Consider the following 15621-nt stretch of genomic DNA (forward strand, 5'->3'; position numbering starts at 1 on the left):
ATGCTAGAAAGTGTTTATTCTAATCAATGTTGCAAATACCCTTATCTTTCTGATGTTCTCCATTACACGTGGCATCTATTGCACTTCTGTCCGTCCTGGGAGAGGGATCCCTCACATGTGGCTCTCTCTGAGGTTTCTACCTTCTTTTTACCTTGTTAACAGTTTTTTTTTAGTAGTTTTTCCTTACTCTTGTTGAGGGTTAAGAGCAGAGGATGTCACAACTTGTGATTTGTGAATATGGACTATGCAAATAAAATTTGATTGATTGATTGATTTATATGCTTACATGCGTAAAGTGGTTTGTTAAACTGAGGGAATGGATCTTTTTTTTTTCTTCACCTGATACCAGGGGGGGCTCCGTATTATTTGAGATGTGGAAATATTTAATTAAAATTCTTTTGAAGGAGAAATTTTCCTCCTCCACCTAAAGTTGTTTGAAGTTTTCTGATGTACATCACTAAAAAACTAAACAAACACTCCATATTTGCTTACCATGTTTTGCAATTTTACCCTCAGGTGTGCATTAACTAAAGGCTATAAACTTATTTTTAAGAAACGTGAAATTATTATCGGTATTGGCCATGTGAAGCATGTAATTATCGGTTATTGGTATCGAAAAATCCATATTGAGCATCCCTATTCGTTTCCTTCCACCTCGATGTTTGCAGGAATCCATACAAACTTGATTTCAATCCCTATTCTCTTTATTACTAATACAGAATGTGCTATCTCTAAAATTGATGTAAACATACTCCTGGGGAGGGGGGATTGCCGCCGGGGTGACGCGGAGCGAAGGTGTGATCTAATTAGCATATGAATCGCAGTGAATCCGCTGGTGAGAACTTATCTCACTTCACCATTGGATGAAACCTTTTCACGCGATGACACAGCTGATATGCTTTATGTGAAGCACAGTGTTTTGGTGTCAGCAGAAAGACTTCTCTTAGAAAACTGTTCAGTGGTGCCACTCTCTCCATTCCAACAGATTTTCTTGGATGAGCTTGACAGACATGCAATGTTAACAATGTATCATCAGATGTAGCCTGGAAATTGTATCACTGATTACACTCATTATAGCATACTTACTTATATAAGACCTAGACCTAGGAACAGGGGGGTCAACTGCCAAGCTTCTCAGGCTTGTAAAACTGCCCAAAACTGGAACCCCACGTCAATTCCCGGCAATTACTGGTAGTTTTCTGTGCTGCCTGCAGATTCCTGTGAACAGTCGTTAACCTGAACTTCCACAGAAATTTACAGGGGCACTAACTGACTAAAATTCTTCTTTTCATGCAGTGTGTGCCCACATTTGTCACTAACATCCACCGGAGTCTGCATGAACGGGACCAAAGGTGTTATTGATGTGTAAAGCCCTATGAGACAAATTGTGATTTGTGAATATGGGCTATACAAATAAAATTTGATTTGATTTAATTTCTACCTTCTCAATAAAATCAACATTTCGTCCTCTTTTCCACATAACTCCACCATCTGAAAATAGTGAAACCCCAATTGACCTGTCAACCTTACTAAATATTTCATTTATTATAATTGATTACAATTAAATCTGACCCGAAGGACCATATGAAAGAACTTGTGACCTAATTTAAGATAATTAAATGAACCCACCAGAACCCTCAGTTGTATGGATTTTGCTGCAATCTCTATACATTGTCCGGTAAATCCGGTAAGAATAAGATTGAAGATTTATTAGTAGATACTCCTACTGAATACTACTTTTCACTTTGTACATGCTTCCTTTAGGACATCATCAGAAAGCACCACATACTCTTCAATTGTAATGCAGATGACCCCCAGCTGTACTTCATAGATAAGTACAGCTGATCTATACTTAGTTGAACTTCAGGAATGTCTTGAATACATTAAGGGCTGGATCAGGTGCGGCTCCTGGCACGGGCGACCGGTTGCCTAGGGCGCAAAATGCAGAGAGGGCGCCACAAGAGGCTGATTTATCATGACGTGATACATGTAATGTTAACCAATGCAGTAACATCACACCATCGTCCTCTAACCCCGGAGACACACCGGAGGCAGAAGCGCCGCAAAGCACCTCGAAAAGCTGTACGCCTCATTTCCACGCCCATGTTAATCAATTGGGCTGTTCGCACCGGCAGCGAAGTATTGGGAAGCGCCGTGAAGCGCCGGGAAGCTCCACGGCTGGCTCACGATCTACAGCGATGGTTTCGGGGTCTGTTCTATTTTTTCCGCTAGCCGCAAGCGAATCGGGCCGGAAAACACACTGATATATTATATATTATATAAATGATTAAATATGCATCCCATACTTTCGATTTCCCCGCTGTTCTCCTGGAGTTTCAATTTCCCCGATATTTGCCCCCACATGATGAAATTTCCCCATCTTTAATTATGTACTTAATCCACACATTTGTCAGTTGTGTCTAAACAGACAGACACACACAAGCACACAATCTCTTGTGGGGGGCGGCTATAGGCTTGCGTAGGTCAGTCACCTATGAAGACCATCATCATTTACCCCCGAACCGGTGCGGAGACATGCGCTTCCTGTGCGACCAGCAAGGCGGCTGCTCGCACGAGAATTGCACATCATTAATGTTTATTTTTGTCGACATGAATAGCTAGCTAGCTGTCAGTACAGCAGATTTCAGACTCTTTGTATATTTTTTATTATATATTCGAATTGTTTTTTATAGCCTACATGCAGTATTTCATTTAACCCTTGTGTTGTCCCTGCTTCCCCCGGCTGTTGGCCCCCTCACATAGCCCACCCCATATTAGGACGCACACGTAGGGCAATAGACAAGTGAGCAGCCCTTGCAGATGTATTGCAAGGGCTGCTGCTAGGGCTATGGAGGAGGCCGGACGCTCGGGTTAAGCGTCGTAGTTGTCGTGGTCAAGAGCTCTCTGTGCGGCGGCGGCTTTTACAGCCTTCACAACCTCGGCCAACGCTTCCGTGCGGGGGATGCGCTCCCTTCGTGCGATGAACGGAGTCACGAGAGCCTTTCCCAGCTGCTCTAGGAACACCCTCCACTTGTTCTGCTTGCCCGGCATCCAGTCTGGGTTGATCTCTCTCCATATCACGAAGGCGTTGTAGGAAGAGACGTCGAGAATGTTGTGAAAGACGACCAGGGGCCAGCGCGCGGTCATCCTCCTGCAGCTGTACGTTCCGATCACCTTGTCTAGGTTGTCCACGCCACCTTTGTTGCGGTTGTAGTCCAGGACAATGACCGGTTTCCCGTCCTCGCGGTCCCTGACGTCGGCCTCGTGTGCTCAGGAGCACCACGTTCCTGTTTTCCTTTGGGATGTAGGACACCAGGGTGGCGGTGGGCGTGAATGCGAACTTGGATGAGAACACCTCTCTTCCCTTGACCGCGAGCAGCCCGGTCAGGAGCTCGGGCTTGTTCTTCCGAACCGTGCCGACCACGGTGAGCTTCCTCTGCAGGAGCTGCCGCGCGAGTTCGTAGGAGGTGAAGTAATTGTCGCACGTGACGTTACGACCATGCAGTCCCTCCGTTACATCGAGCACTACCCGAAACCCCTGGTTCCGTTCTGGGCGTCCCCGCTCGGCTTTCCGGTGTACACTTGCATCTTCCAAGCGTAGCTGGATTTTGCATCGCAGGCCACCCACGACTTGATCCCGTATTTCGCCGGCTTGCTGGGCATGTACTGACGGAACGGACACCGGCCTAGGGAGAAAAACAGGAGGAGAAGAGATGAGAGGAGATGAGATGAGGACGAGGACTAGCAGCCGCTATCTACATAACAACATAACATAACATAACATAATAATAATAATAATAATAATAATAATAATAATAATAATAATATAATAATAATCCACGGTCACTTCGGGCCCCGAGTTGTAGAGACGTGGCGGCCGCGCCACCCACGCGTCCCAGACCTCTCGCACGGCCGCCAATTTGTCCGTGGCTTGTCTCGTGCGTCTCGTCTCGCGGTCGTCGAAGCGCAGCAGTCTGGAGTACGTGTGGAAGAGTTTTAGGGGCATCGTGGCACGAAATGCCCACAGGCTGGCGGCGGCCTCGCCCCGGGACCTGTACATGCCCGCTAAGATCAGCAGCCCTACGTAGGCGTGCAGGTCGGTCTCGTCCATCCCTTTCCATTCGTCGCCGTATTTTCAACGACCCTCCCGATTCGTCATCTCCAGGATGATGTCCTGTACCGTCGGCGTGATGAACAGGCGGAACGTCGAGGCTAGGTCACCGGTGTGGGACTTCGCGTGGATCGTGGGGCCCGGGGGGACCCCGCTTTGAGCCGCAGGAGGAGGAGCAGCGGCCCTCGAGGACCATGTTATTTCCCCGTTTCTTGACAGGAAGGTCTCTCTTTCCACGAGTCCGGTGGTGGTGTTGGTGGTGTCGCCGTGGTCTTGTCCTTCTTCTTCCAAGGATGACAAATCTGCAGAAGCATCACCCACTGGGTCGTAGTCTTCGTCGCCGTCGCCGCTGTCCTCTCTGTCTTCTTCTCGGTCTGCTTTTCTGTCTGCTTCTCGGTCTGCTTCTCCATCTCCTTGTCCGTCCGCTTCTCGGAGAATAGCTGTTGGAGAACCTGTTCTCTGGTGAAACGCTCCTGACATGACATCGTGCCATGGTCCGGGAGGGTGGCACACGGAGAATGGTGCGCCGGCTTCTATGTGGGTCTAATGTACCCCCCTAGATTACAATTGGAATCAGGTGTGGGTCTAAATGACCCCACAGAGCACCACAGCGCCCTCTCTGGGGGTCTAAATGACCCCCCAGGAGAATCAAGAATGACAATCCATTGGTCTCAATTACCCCAGGAGAATTGGATAATGACAATCCTTGGGTCACCCTAACCCTAACCCTGACCGGCCAGGGCTTGCATATGATCACACGCATGCACACACACACACACAGACACACACACACACTCTGGGTCAATCCGACCCAGGAACAACACAAGGGTTAATTAACTAATGAATGTAACCTCTGGAGTGAAGGAAGGAATTTGTGTTTGTTTGTGTGTGTGTGTGTGTGTGTGTGTTTATGTGTGTGTGGGGGGGGCGCCAATGTGAAATCTCGCCTAGGGCTCCAACATTGCCAGGGCCGGCCCTGGGCTGGATGACCCAGAACTTTTTACTTCTAACCTCGTCCATGTCATTTGACCCATGTATAAAACAGGTCGTTAGGACAGCCTTGGCAAAATCATGAAAATTAGAAACATCCTGTCTCAGAAAGTTGCTTAGAAACTAGTCCATGCATTTTTTAGCTCTACACTGGATTACTGTAATTCTTTATTATCAGTATGTCCCAGTAAGTCTGTGAAAAGCCTCCAGTTGTTCCAAAATGCTGCAGCACAAGTGCTGACAGGAACTAGAGAGAGATCATATTACTCCTGTCTTAGCTTTGCTGCGTTGGCTCCCTGTAAAATTCAGAATAGAATTCAAGATCCTGGTCCTTACAACCAGAGCCCTTCACATTCAACCCCTTCATATGTCAAAGAGATCATAACAACGTATTATCCCAATAAACCACTTCACTCCCGAAATACAGTCTTGTGGTTCCAAGAGTCAGTCACACACGAGAGTCAGTCAGTCAGTCAGTCAGTCAGTCAGTCAGTCTCTCTCTCTCTCTCTCTCTCTCTCTCTCTCTCTCTCTCTCTCTCTCTCTCTCAGCTGACGTATCTGACTCGCTACAGTTTAAAATTTGATTTGTTTGTCATCACAATATCAATACTGATCATCACATTAAGATCGATACTTTTATTAATGAATTAAATCTTTATTCAGAGGGCTATGAAGACCATCATTTAATGGGATAAATAAAAGTATAAATAAATAAATAAAATAGATAAATAAATAGATAAAATTGGAAATATATAAATAAATAGATAAATAAATGTGTAAATTAATTTGAAATAAATTAATACATAAATAAATATATAAATACACATTTAGGCATTTCATTATATAATTATGTATTTGTTTATCCATTATTTATTTATTGATCCTTTTATTTATGTATTTATGTATTACCCTCCATAGTTTTTGGCACAACCACAGATAAGAAAAATGTGAGTAGAGCTCTTTACAGCATTGGTGGGACATGGGCAAAGTAAAAATCAAACAACTTTGCCTACAGTACACTCTCAATGTCACAAAGGACATGGACAGATCTATGAAAGCTCTGGAGAGAGAAGTGGTGGAACTGCAGGATTTAGCAGACTCCACAGGAGAAAGAGAACACATTCAGGTTTTCAAAAGGAAAAAAGCAGCTCTGTCTGACCTGCTGGGTATTTCTGCTCAGGGTGCCTTGACTACATCTCGCTTTCAGAACATTGTAAAAATGGATGCTTTGAGCGTAAGAATGGCCAGAGAAGACTGATACACTCGGTCTGACACTGGACAGTTGCTGCAGGATTCAGCCGACATTCGACAGTGTTCTGTGAGTTTTAATCAAGAACTTTATAAAACAGAGTACCAGGACGAACCAGAGGTGTACGGTGGCCCTGAGAGCTCAACGCACTGCAACTGAAGAAAACACATGCAAGTGGACAAAACACAAGCAAAGTAAGAAAACATCTTCATCAATTTCACAACACAACACAGAACATTACAGAAATGCGCAGCAAATACAGAAAACGACAACGGAAGTGTTTCCAGAGGACAGCTAAAAGTGATGGACACTGCTGCCACAGGAGACACAAAAACGTCCAATACATCAAACAAATTCGGTTCCACACAGGGGTCTGCAACCCGCGGCGCTGGAGCCGCATGCGGCTCTTCAGCCCCTCTGTGTTGTGTTGTGAAATTGATGAAGATGTTTTCTTACTTTGCTTGTGTTTTGTCCACTTGCATGTGTTTTCTTAAGTTACAGTGCGTTGAGCTCTCAGGGCCACCGTAGAGGTGGCGCGGCCCTAAAGTCTCTGAGGTGAACAAGGCAGAGCTGGAGGCTCAGCTCTCTGCTCAGGAGCTGCAAGAGGCTCTGCAGAGCATGAAGAGTGGGAAGGCTCCTGGGATAGATGGTCTCCCTGCAGATTTTTACAAGACTTTCTGGCCAATTATTATCAATGAAGATCTGTTGTTGGTCCTCAGAGTCTGAGTAAGGGGAGGTTGCCCCTGAGCTGCAAGAGAGCCGTCCTCACCCTCCTACCAAAGAAAGGAGACCTACAGGACATTAAGAAATGGCATCCTGTGTCCTTGCTCTGCACCGATTACAAGCTGCTGTCCAAAGTGTTGGCAACAAGACTGAGAAAAGTGATGGCGCAAGTTATCCATGTAGATCAATCATATTGTGTACCCAGCAGGTTAATAACTGACAATATTACTCTGATTTGGAATATTTTGGACCTCTCTGGTTCATTGTGCCGTGAGCTTGGTCTGATTTCCATAGATCAAGAAAAGGCTTTTGACGGAGTTGAACACCAGTACTTGTGGCAGACGCTAAAGGTGTTTGGGTTCAGTTCTGGTCTCATAGCCAAGATCAAGGTCTTGTACAGTGACATTGAGAGTGTTTTAAAGATTAATGGTGGTTTAAGTGCTCCTTTTAAAGTTCAGAGAGGGGTCAGACAGGGCTGCTCCTTGTCGGGGATGCTATACTCTCTGGCCATAGAACCGTTTTAACACAAATCAATCAATTTCAAAAATCAATAGGAGATAAATACTCTCGATGAAACTGTGGTTAACTTCAGCAAACTCTCCTCTGCCAGGGTGAACTGGCAAAAAAGCGAAGCCCTAGCGGTAGGCGAAGGGCTGATCAACAGGCTGGCTCTACCTAGAGGCCTTGTATGGAAGAGAGGAGGATTTAAACATCTGGGGGTTCATCTTGGCAATGAAACCTCTTCCTCTAAGAACTGGGATGGCCTTCTAGAAAAAGTTGAAGGCAGACTTAAAAAATGGAAGTGGATTTTACCGAAGCTGTCTTTTAAAGGTCGGATGTTAATCATTAACAACCTTGTGTCTTCCATGTTGTGGCTCCTCAAAGAGCCGGTGGTTCATGGGGCTCGGCTCGAATCAGAGATAGCCCTGCCTCAAAAACTGTGCGAGGCCAAAATCCTCACACTGGGCCATGTGGTGTAGGTGTGTGGCCCTCACCTGGACAACGCTGCAGGTCTGGCCTCATGTTTGGCGATCAGGTCAGTCAGGGTGGTCAGCCTCCTGCTGAGAGGCTGGAAACAACAACACCCCCCCGCTGAACTATTACTGATCACTGCTCACTGTGACGGCCTGATTCAGCCTGACATCAATGATCCTCTTCCTGGTTTTAAACTTGTTCCGGTCTTTAGACATAAAGGTTTTTTGTTAAAGTTATACAATGTCTCTGACAACAACCTGAGCATTATAGCAGGTAAGACACTGTATTATTTATTTGTCAAACTACTGAACCAAAACAAATTAAAAGACCAAGCTGACTCTCCATGGAGGGCTCACCTGGCCCTGAACGAGGCTCAGAGGCCGGAGTGGAGAACACTGTACAAACCACCTCTAACTAGGAGGGTTGGGGAGGGTCCTTCATGGAGCTGTTGCCGTCAATGCGTTTGTCTCTGTAATAAATCCAGAAGTTGCTGACACTTGTCCCTTCTGTCCACAGAGGGAGACAGTCTTTCACTGTTTCACAGTCTCCTCTATTTCGTTTTCTAACTCTGTTATTTACTTTATTTAATCAAGTTTTTTCATGTCAAACTTTCATTCTAGGTCACAAGTACATTGAAAAAGAATTTTGAAAGAGAGTTTTCTTCTGTGTCAAGCGAAAATGGCCATTTATCTCAGCCGGAGAAATAAGATTAACAACCTGGGTGATGTTGACGCAACATCTATTCTCAAACGAATGATAACAACAAGACTAAAAACTGATTTTGTTTTCTTTATGTTGACCAACAATGTGGAGGAGATTTGGAGCTTTGAAAATGTTTTATGTCCTTTAGAGAGAGACGAGCTGGTTTTTGCTCATATTTTGGTTTGCAAATGCTTTTTTTGGTGTTGTTTCTGTATTTATTTGTAAAACAAAAAGTTTTTTCAAACAAATAAAAAGGGTTTGAAAAATCTAAAATCTCTCTCTCTCTCTCACACTCTCACTCACTATGTAAAGTCCCTTGAGATAATGTATATTATGATTTGGCACTATACAAATACAATTTAATTGAATTGATTTGTTGGTTCAGAGTGTACTAAGCGCATGGGCTTCACAGAGGAAGGCCTGATGAGAGGGTGACCTTCTGGAAGGGTTATATCTGCCTATGTGCCTGTGTTTATCTCATGTTGGTCTGTCCTTTATTTGTCATCGAGCTGTAGATATATAGATAGATGGATATATAATAATATATCCATCTATCTAAAAGAAAACCTTTTGCATTTATTTATATTTCTTTGTATATTTGTGTCTGCAGAACGAAGGGGATGTGGAGAGCACCTTAAACATCCTCAATGTCTTGGATGAACTTCTGTCAGCTGGTGAGCTAATATCAGCTTTTAACCAACACCAGCTGTATTCAATGTGATGTGGGAGGAGACACCATGAAATTAAGGCTGAATCCAGTGTGCTAATGGACTCATGGAGACATTATAACAACAACAAAATGGGCCACTCTAACTGAAACTCACAATTAATTTTGCTCTATAACATAATTTGTTTTGTATCAACGTTATCATTACTTGTCTCTGTTCAGGTACAGATCGTCGTATCCACTATTTGATTAGTAAAGGTGGCAGCGAGGCCTTGCTGTCTGTGTTGGTCAACACTGGCCTCAGTTTCTGTCCCAATTACACTGTCCTGCTGCCACTGCTGCACCTGCTGGCTAAAGTTGGACACAGAGGTGAGGAATGATCAAAAGTAAATAAATGATGGTGATGGGAAACTAAATTATATCTATTTGACTCTTTAATCAAACTTCTTACACACTAGTGCAACACAAGATTCTTGTAGCTATACTCACTGAGCACCTAATGAGCAATACCACACTAATTTTAGATTGTTTATATATATTTGCCTTTAAACAGCCTCTTTTTTATGTCATGAATTTTACAATATGTTGGAAACATTCCTTTTATTTCTGCTTTCTGTTGACTTGACTGCATCACATTATTTCTCCAGATTTATCTCCTGCATATTTGTGCTGGAAATCTAGAAATCCATAGAAAACCTCCACATCCCAAAGTTGTCTGTGTTGGAGATAAAATAGTCTAATACTGGGCCAAAGACTGAGCTTCTGATTTGTCCCAAATCTAATGGTGTCATACTTCCATTGTGGATTTTGGCTTTAGATCACTGTTTTTGTAATGGTGTATTCAATCACTGGTTAGCAGTCCAATTGGGACACCTATTATAATTCTCAGTCATTGGAGGCCTTTGAACTGAGCCTTCACCTGTACCTGTTTATCTTAGGTCTTGTCCAGGCCGCCTGCAGTTTCTGATCACCTCAGTACATAGACACATAGTATAAGTACATAAGCTTGCAAAGAATACATGTAGACAGAATAGAATAAATGTATAAAGAATTTTCTACAACATCCGACTGGATTTAGATCTGGTGACTGCAGGGGCCACTGATGTGTAACGACTGGGTTGGAAGTGACGGTTTAGAGGCTGCAATAATAGTAAAGGGTAAATGGGCTGTATTTATATAGCGCTTTTTTAGTCTCATCAAGACTTTGGCCGATTCTGAGATAAAAAGAGTAACTTAGTAACTATCCCCTTGGAAGAAAGACAGGAGGTCCCGGCTTTCAAATTCAAGTTGTTTAAGATTGGATAACAGGGATAATTAGCCTTGTAGAGGTGTATTGACTTTATATTGAGATATACTTACTAACAGAGAGGGACCATACAGAATATAAAATAAATGACTGGCATTGGATAAAGATTTTTTAAAGTCCACTACCGGAAGTAGCGATGCTCGCAAAAGGAGCGATGTTAGCGAAGGTAGCAATGCGTACGGCACCTCCCGTGTGCCCTTGGGCGAGAGCTTGTGTGCAGTGTGTGAACGCAGCTCCAGATGAGGATATCAGCGGCCATTTAGGATACATTTTGTAAATTTTGCCCTTACTAATGGCTTCATTTTAATACAAATATTTATTTGTATCCGTTTGTGCAGATAGTCGTATTGGTTTGAAGGCAGAGGAGACTGGAGCTGTGCTGCTGACTCTGAATCTGCTAAAACACAATGCCAAACATGTCAAGATGGCTGCTGCCTGCCTCTGGGTCATCGAAGTGTTTTCTTCATCAGGTATCAACACATGAAAAGTCACACACTAGCATTAACGTTAACAATTTGGTACCTCCTCTAAGGAGGTTATGTTTCCACTTGTGTTTGTTTATCATCAGGATATGCTAACTGCTAAACCAAACTAGATGGGAGGATGGGGCATTAGCCAGGGAAGAATTCATCCAAATCTAGTGCAGATCTGTGTATCTTTATCAATTTACAGGAAATTTAAATAGTTTAATCTTAAAGTAAATGAACGGAATTATAAATCATGTTGAGACCAATGCATTTGTACAATTTGGTGCAGATTATTAGACTATTATGAGATTGAATGACAGGTGTTGTGCATTTCCCATTATCCTTATTGTTAATATGATAAAGGGATGTTTCAAAATAACATGGCAAGTGTCTGATGCATTGGCAGCTCATCACTGAGTGAAGTAAATACATAGGTATGTGCAGTGTTGATCCACTAGTTGTCAATGAAGTAGCAGTCAAGCAAAGATACAAACTTTACGTATGAACCAGCCAGTATCCATCTGCCCCCATACTTATGAAAGCAACTTTGTCTTTGTCAATACATCATGAAGCAGCACCCCTCTGTGTGTGTTTGCTTTGCATGTTCTTAGACATGGCATTACCATTTATATGACTATTATAGCCATATAAAGAAAGAAAATAATGTAACGAGAAAAGAATGTAACGAGGATAAGTGTGTTAAGTTGGAAACATGTTGATAAAATAAAGGGTAAAATGTTCACAGGTAAGATGTTTGTTTATTCAACCCAAACATCCACTCGGAGCAACTTCAGTAATATGTGAACATAATTTCTAAAAGATTTGGTTGAACCAGGAGTGGTCATGTCATTTACAGTACTGACTCAACCACCTGGGAGCACAGTTTGGTGGAGGGGCAGGTGCAAACAATACAGGTATAAGATTACAAGGATTTAGTGAACAACTGGCAACTCACTACCAATACCAAATTTTAGCGGCAATGACGATATTGCAGCTTTTATTGCCACACTAGACTTGTAGGTGTATTGTAAGACCAAAGCTTTTAGCAGTTAGACACATTACAGATTAGCTCAAGTGGGCAAAAAGCAGTGCAGAACCAAATCGGCTGTGTGTATCGTCTGGAGCATGCACTTAAAATAATTTGTATGAGTCTGTACAAGCATTCCTGCCTGCCCACATACTAATAGAGAGCAGTTCTCTCTACACACCTGCCTACTGAGGCAGAATTCCAAATATACCTTATATATAATGAAATATTCAAATAAAGTCCTTTCAATTTAATTGAAATAATAAAATTAAAACTTCCATATTGCACTTTAAAAATTATAATAGACAATAGCAAGAGTGGACAAGAAGAAAACAGTTATATCAGATCATTAGATTAGACACAATATGCAAGAGTGAAAGTCAAAATACTGTAAAAATTGGATTCTAGCCAAAATGAAAAACAGAAACTGTGGCCGAATAGAGAGGTATTGCAGAAGGTCACATTTCAAAGCCAAAACTTTGGCGTATTAAATGCGGCAAATTGATTTAATGTATATAGCTCCTTTCTACTTCTTAGCTCCACTCAAAGTGCTTTATACTACTTAAAGTGCTTCTATGTATGACACTTCATCATGTAGACTGGAGGAGCTGAGGATTAACATTCTGATTAGTAGACAAGCCGCCTTATCTTCAATAAAAAGGACTTGACTGTTTTGAATTGAATAAGCCTTTGGTGAACTACAGGTTCACAGTTTTACTATTGGACCAGATTGTGGAACTGGGTAGTTATCAAGTTATTAAGGGAACCAATGTGCACAAGACCAGAACACCATGACTTAAGCTCTCAGGATCATAGAAACTGTAACCTTCTATGGTCTATATATATGCGTTTATCTTTAGGGCAGAGGTATATCATTCCCAGGACATGGACTAAAGTGGCATCACGTCCTTTATCCCACGCATTAATCTGCTTAACAAGCTTTGATAACATGGTCTGAATCTGAATTTGAACCATTTTTGAACGTTATGTGGTATTTCATGTCTTGAAAATGTTTTATGTTATATGCTGTCATATATTGATTCTTTTAGTGTGGAGCTAGGTTTTAGCTTACTCTAAGTCTTCCCTCCCCCTCTACTTTTCCATGCTAGAACACCTGTATTTAAACAAATTTGTTGACTAACCTCAGTAACTCTCATCATTCCTTTGTAAAAGAATAGTATTTAATTGTGTTGTTGTGTTCTGCTTACAGTTTCTGCAGCCAACGTAATAGGAGAAAACCATGGACTGGATGTCATCTTCCACCTCATCCCTCAGTATACCACCAAAAATCTGCACACCATCAAGTATGTATACCCAGTATATCTGCATTTTACTCTGACAACTTAAGATAAATAGTTAGTGTCAGAGGTTATGAAATCCTTTTCTCAGAACCCAGGGGCTGACGTCAATGACTTGTTTATTTATACTTCGATAGTTTGTAGATCTAAAAATAACATTCAGGATGTTGTCTTGTAGACTATATCACAGAGGGGCTGCACCATACATATACATACTGCAGTGTTTATTTACAGGTAATTATCCTATTTCCTCCTCCTCTTTGACCTCTGACAATTAGTCTGTCAAAACTGAAGACATTTGACTCAAATAGCAGATTCCTCCAGTATACCCAGTTCAACTTGCCAACAGAACCAGGAGTACCAGACACTCAACTAAACTGGAAATACTAATATTCTCTAAATATATCTGAAACAAAACATCTTTCCTATATCTTAACATAAACTAACTAAAAGCACTGTCATTTATATGTTGGCTGTAGTATCTGATATAGTAAGTAGATGTGTCTTTTTTCAACCCTATTGTGAACCAAAATAATACAAATATACTCAGAATTTTGAGTGTAACTGTAATTTTTTACTTTTATTTATTTCGAAAAAAGCTATTTCCTTCAATTAGAGGTTGTAAATAATAAATAGTATTGAATGGGGTTTCAGGGGAATGGAAAACATCTGATTGTTAGAAGGGTGCAATTTTATATTTGACACATTTGACAGCTCCCCCACTTGATGACTATATCCATATGGATATTGTCACTAAGCTCAAGAGCTCTCTTTAACAGTTAGTCCCATGTTAGTAGCCCCTTCTGTTGCTGAATGACAAGCCTTTCTCAGAAATCAAGGGTCATAGCCATTTACAACTTTTAAACTAACAATTCAGTATGTATTTGTGAGGAATTTCGACATTGTGTACAACCAAATCGTCAGGAGTTATTATAATTAAGTATATATAGGCAAGAGATATCATGAAGCTAGCTTACTGTGTAAATACTAATCCCACAGCTATTTGCCAAGTGATATTGCATAGGTCTACACGAGTTCCCATATGTATGGAAAGATGTGTGTTGATGAATTAAAGCTCCATTTTGGATCTGGAAACAAAAACAATGAATGCTGTTTGAACACTGAGGAGTATTCAGATGGAACTGGCCGACGGGGGTCAACAAAAACAAATGACCAGAACTCACTAACTCATTAACAGTGCTTTGGGGTGTCACCAAATGGATATATCACAGACAGATGTCATAAAACCACATTACATTCTATACTGAAATTCTATACTGAAAGTTCATACTTTCTGTAATTTGGACAATATTGTTTTCTCATTGCTCTCAGGTAATTTGATAGAATCCCTACACAATTCAAAGACTTAATGAAAGCTAAATAGAGATTTCAGATGCCTGAGGTATTCATCTAACAAGCAACTATACATTTACCATATAACTACACTGCAACTAATAATATTCAATTTTGTCATATAGCTGCAAGCATTTATCAATGTTAGGAACACTTAATTACACTATTGTCAAATTAACCTTTAATGTTTCACATTGATCAATCAATGATTCCCTATTCATAACCTACATTTATCTAATACACCCTATATTGCTTTATTTGCTCATACAGCAAAGGTTTATTGGGTCATAGTGGAGAGAGGATATGCAATCTAACCGTTTATACATTAGCTTGCACAATTTAACAAAACAGAATCTATTTTTCTTCTTCTCCAAACATGAAGATCAGTGTGACTGCACTCAGAGACCCATCCGACCTCCTGGAATATAAACAGGGGGCAGACAAAATTTGATTGCTTCTTTTCCTTTTGCTTCTTCTTTCTCTTGCTCTCAGTGTACTTACATAGAAATAGACAAACAGCTGAACAAATACATTAAATAATTGTACAAAATACCTTGATCATAGTAGTGGATGGTCCAGACAATATTGTACAGTACTCCTACAAAGAATGTAATTGAATATGCAGTATATTTTAAACACTAATGACCAACATCATAAAAGTATACACAATGAGAGTATGTACACAGGTCAATTGGTTCTGTATGTAGTAAACAGTCGAGGTAGTGCAAAGAAGTAATAAAGTAGTGTATTTAA

The 15621-nt window shown here is 41.6% G+C and overlaps 1 protein-coding gene across 5 annotated transcripts in view; it reads left to right on the forward strand.

Moving 5' to 3' along the window:
• The window catches only part of LOC117762746 (cytosolic carboxypeptidase 4), a 169983-nt gene that overhangs the window by 18518 nt on the left and 135844 nt on the right, over positions 1-15621 (forward strand). For all 5 annotated transcript variants that reach the window (XM_034587325.1, XM_034587329.1, XM_034587328.1 and 2 more), the window contains 4 exons: positions 9361-9424; positions 9640-9786; positions 11062-11193; positions 13428-13521. In XM_034587325.1, coding sequence (XP_034443216.1) covers positions 9361-9424; positions 9640-9786; positions 11062-11193; positions 13428-13521 — 437 coding nt within the window. The remainder of the gene's footprint in view (positions 1-9360; positions 9425-9639; positions 9787-11061; positions 11194-13427; positions 13522-15621) is intronic.

Source organism: Hippoglossus hippoglossus, chromosome 6 (assembly GCF_009819705.1).
Source record: "Hippoglossus hippoglossus isolate fHipHip1 chromosome 6, fHipHip1.pri, whole genome shotgun sequence".
Classification (NCBI taxonomy): Eukaryota; Metazoa; Chordata; class Actinopteri; order Pleuronectiformes; family Pleuronectidae; genus Hippoglossus; species Hippoglossus hippoglossus.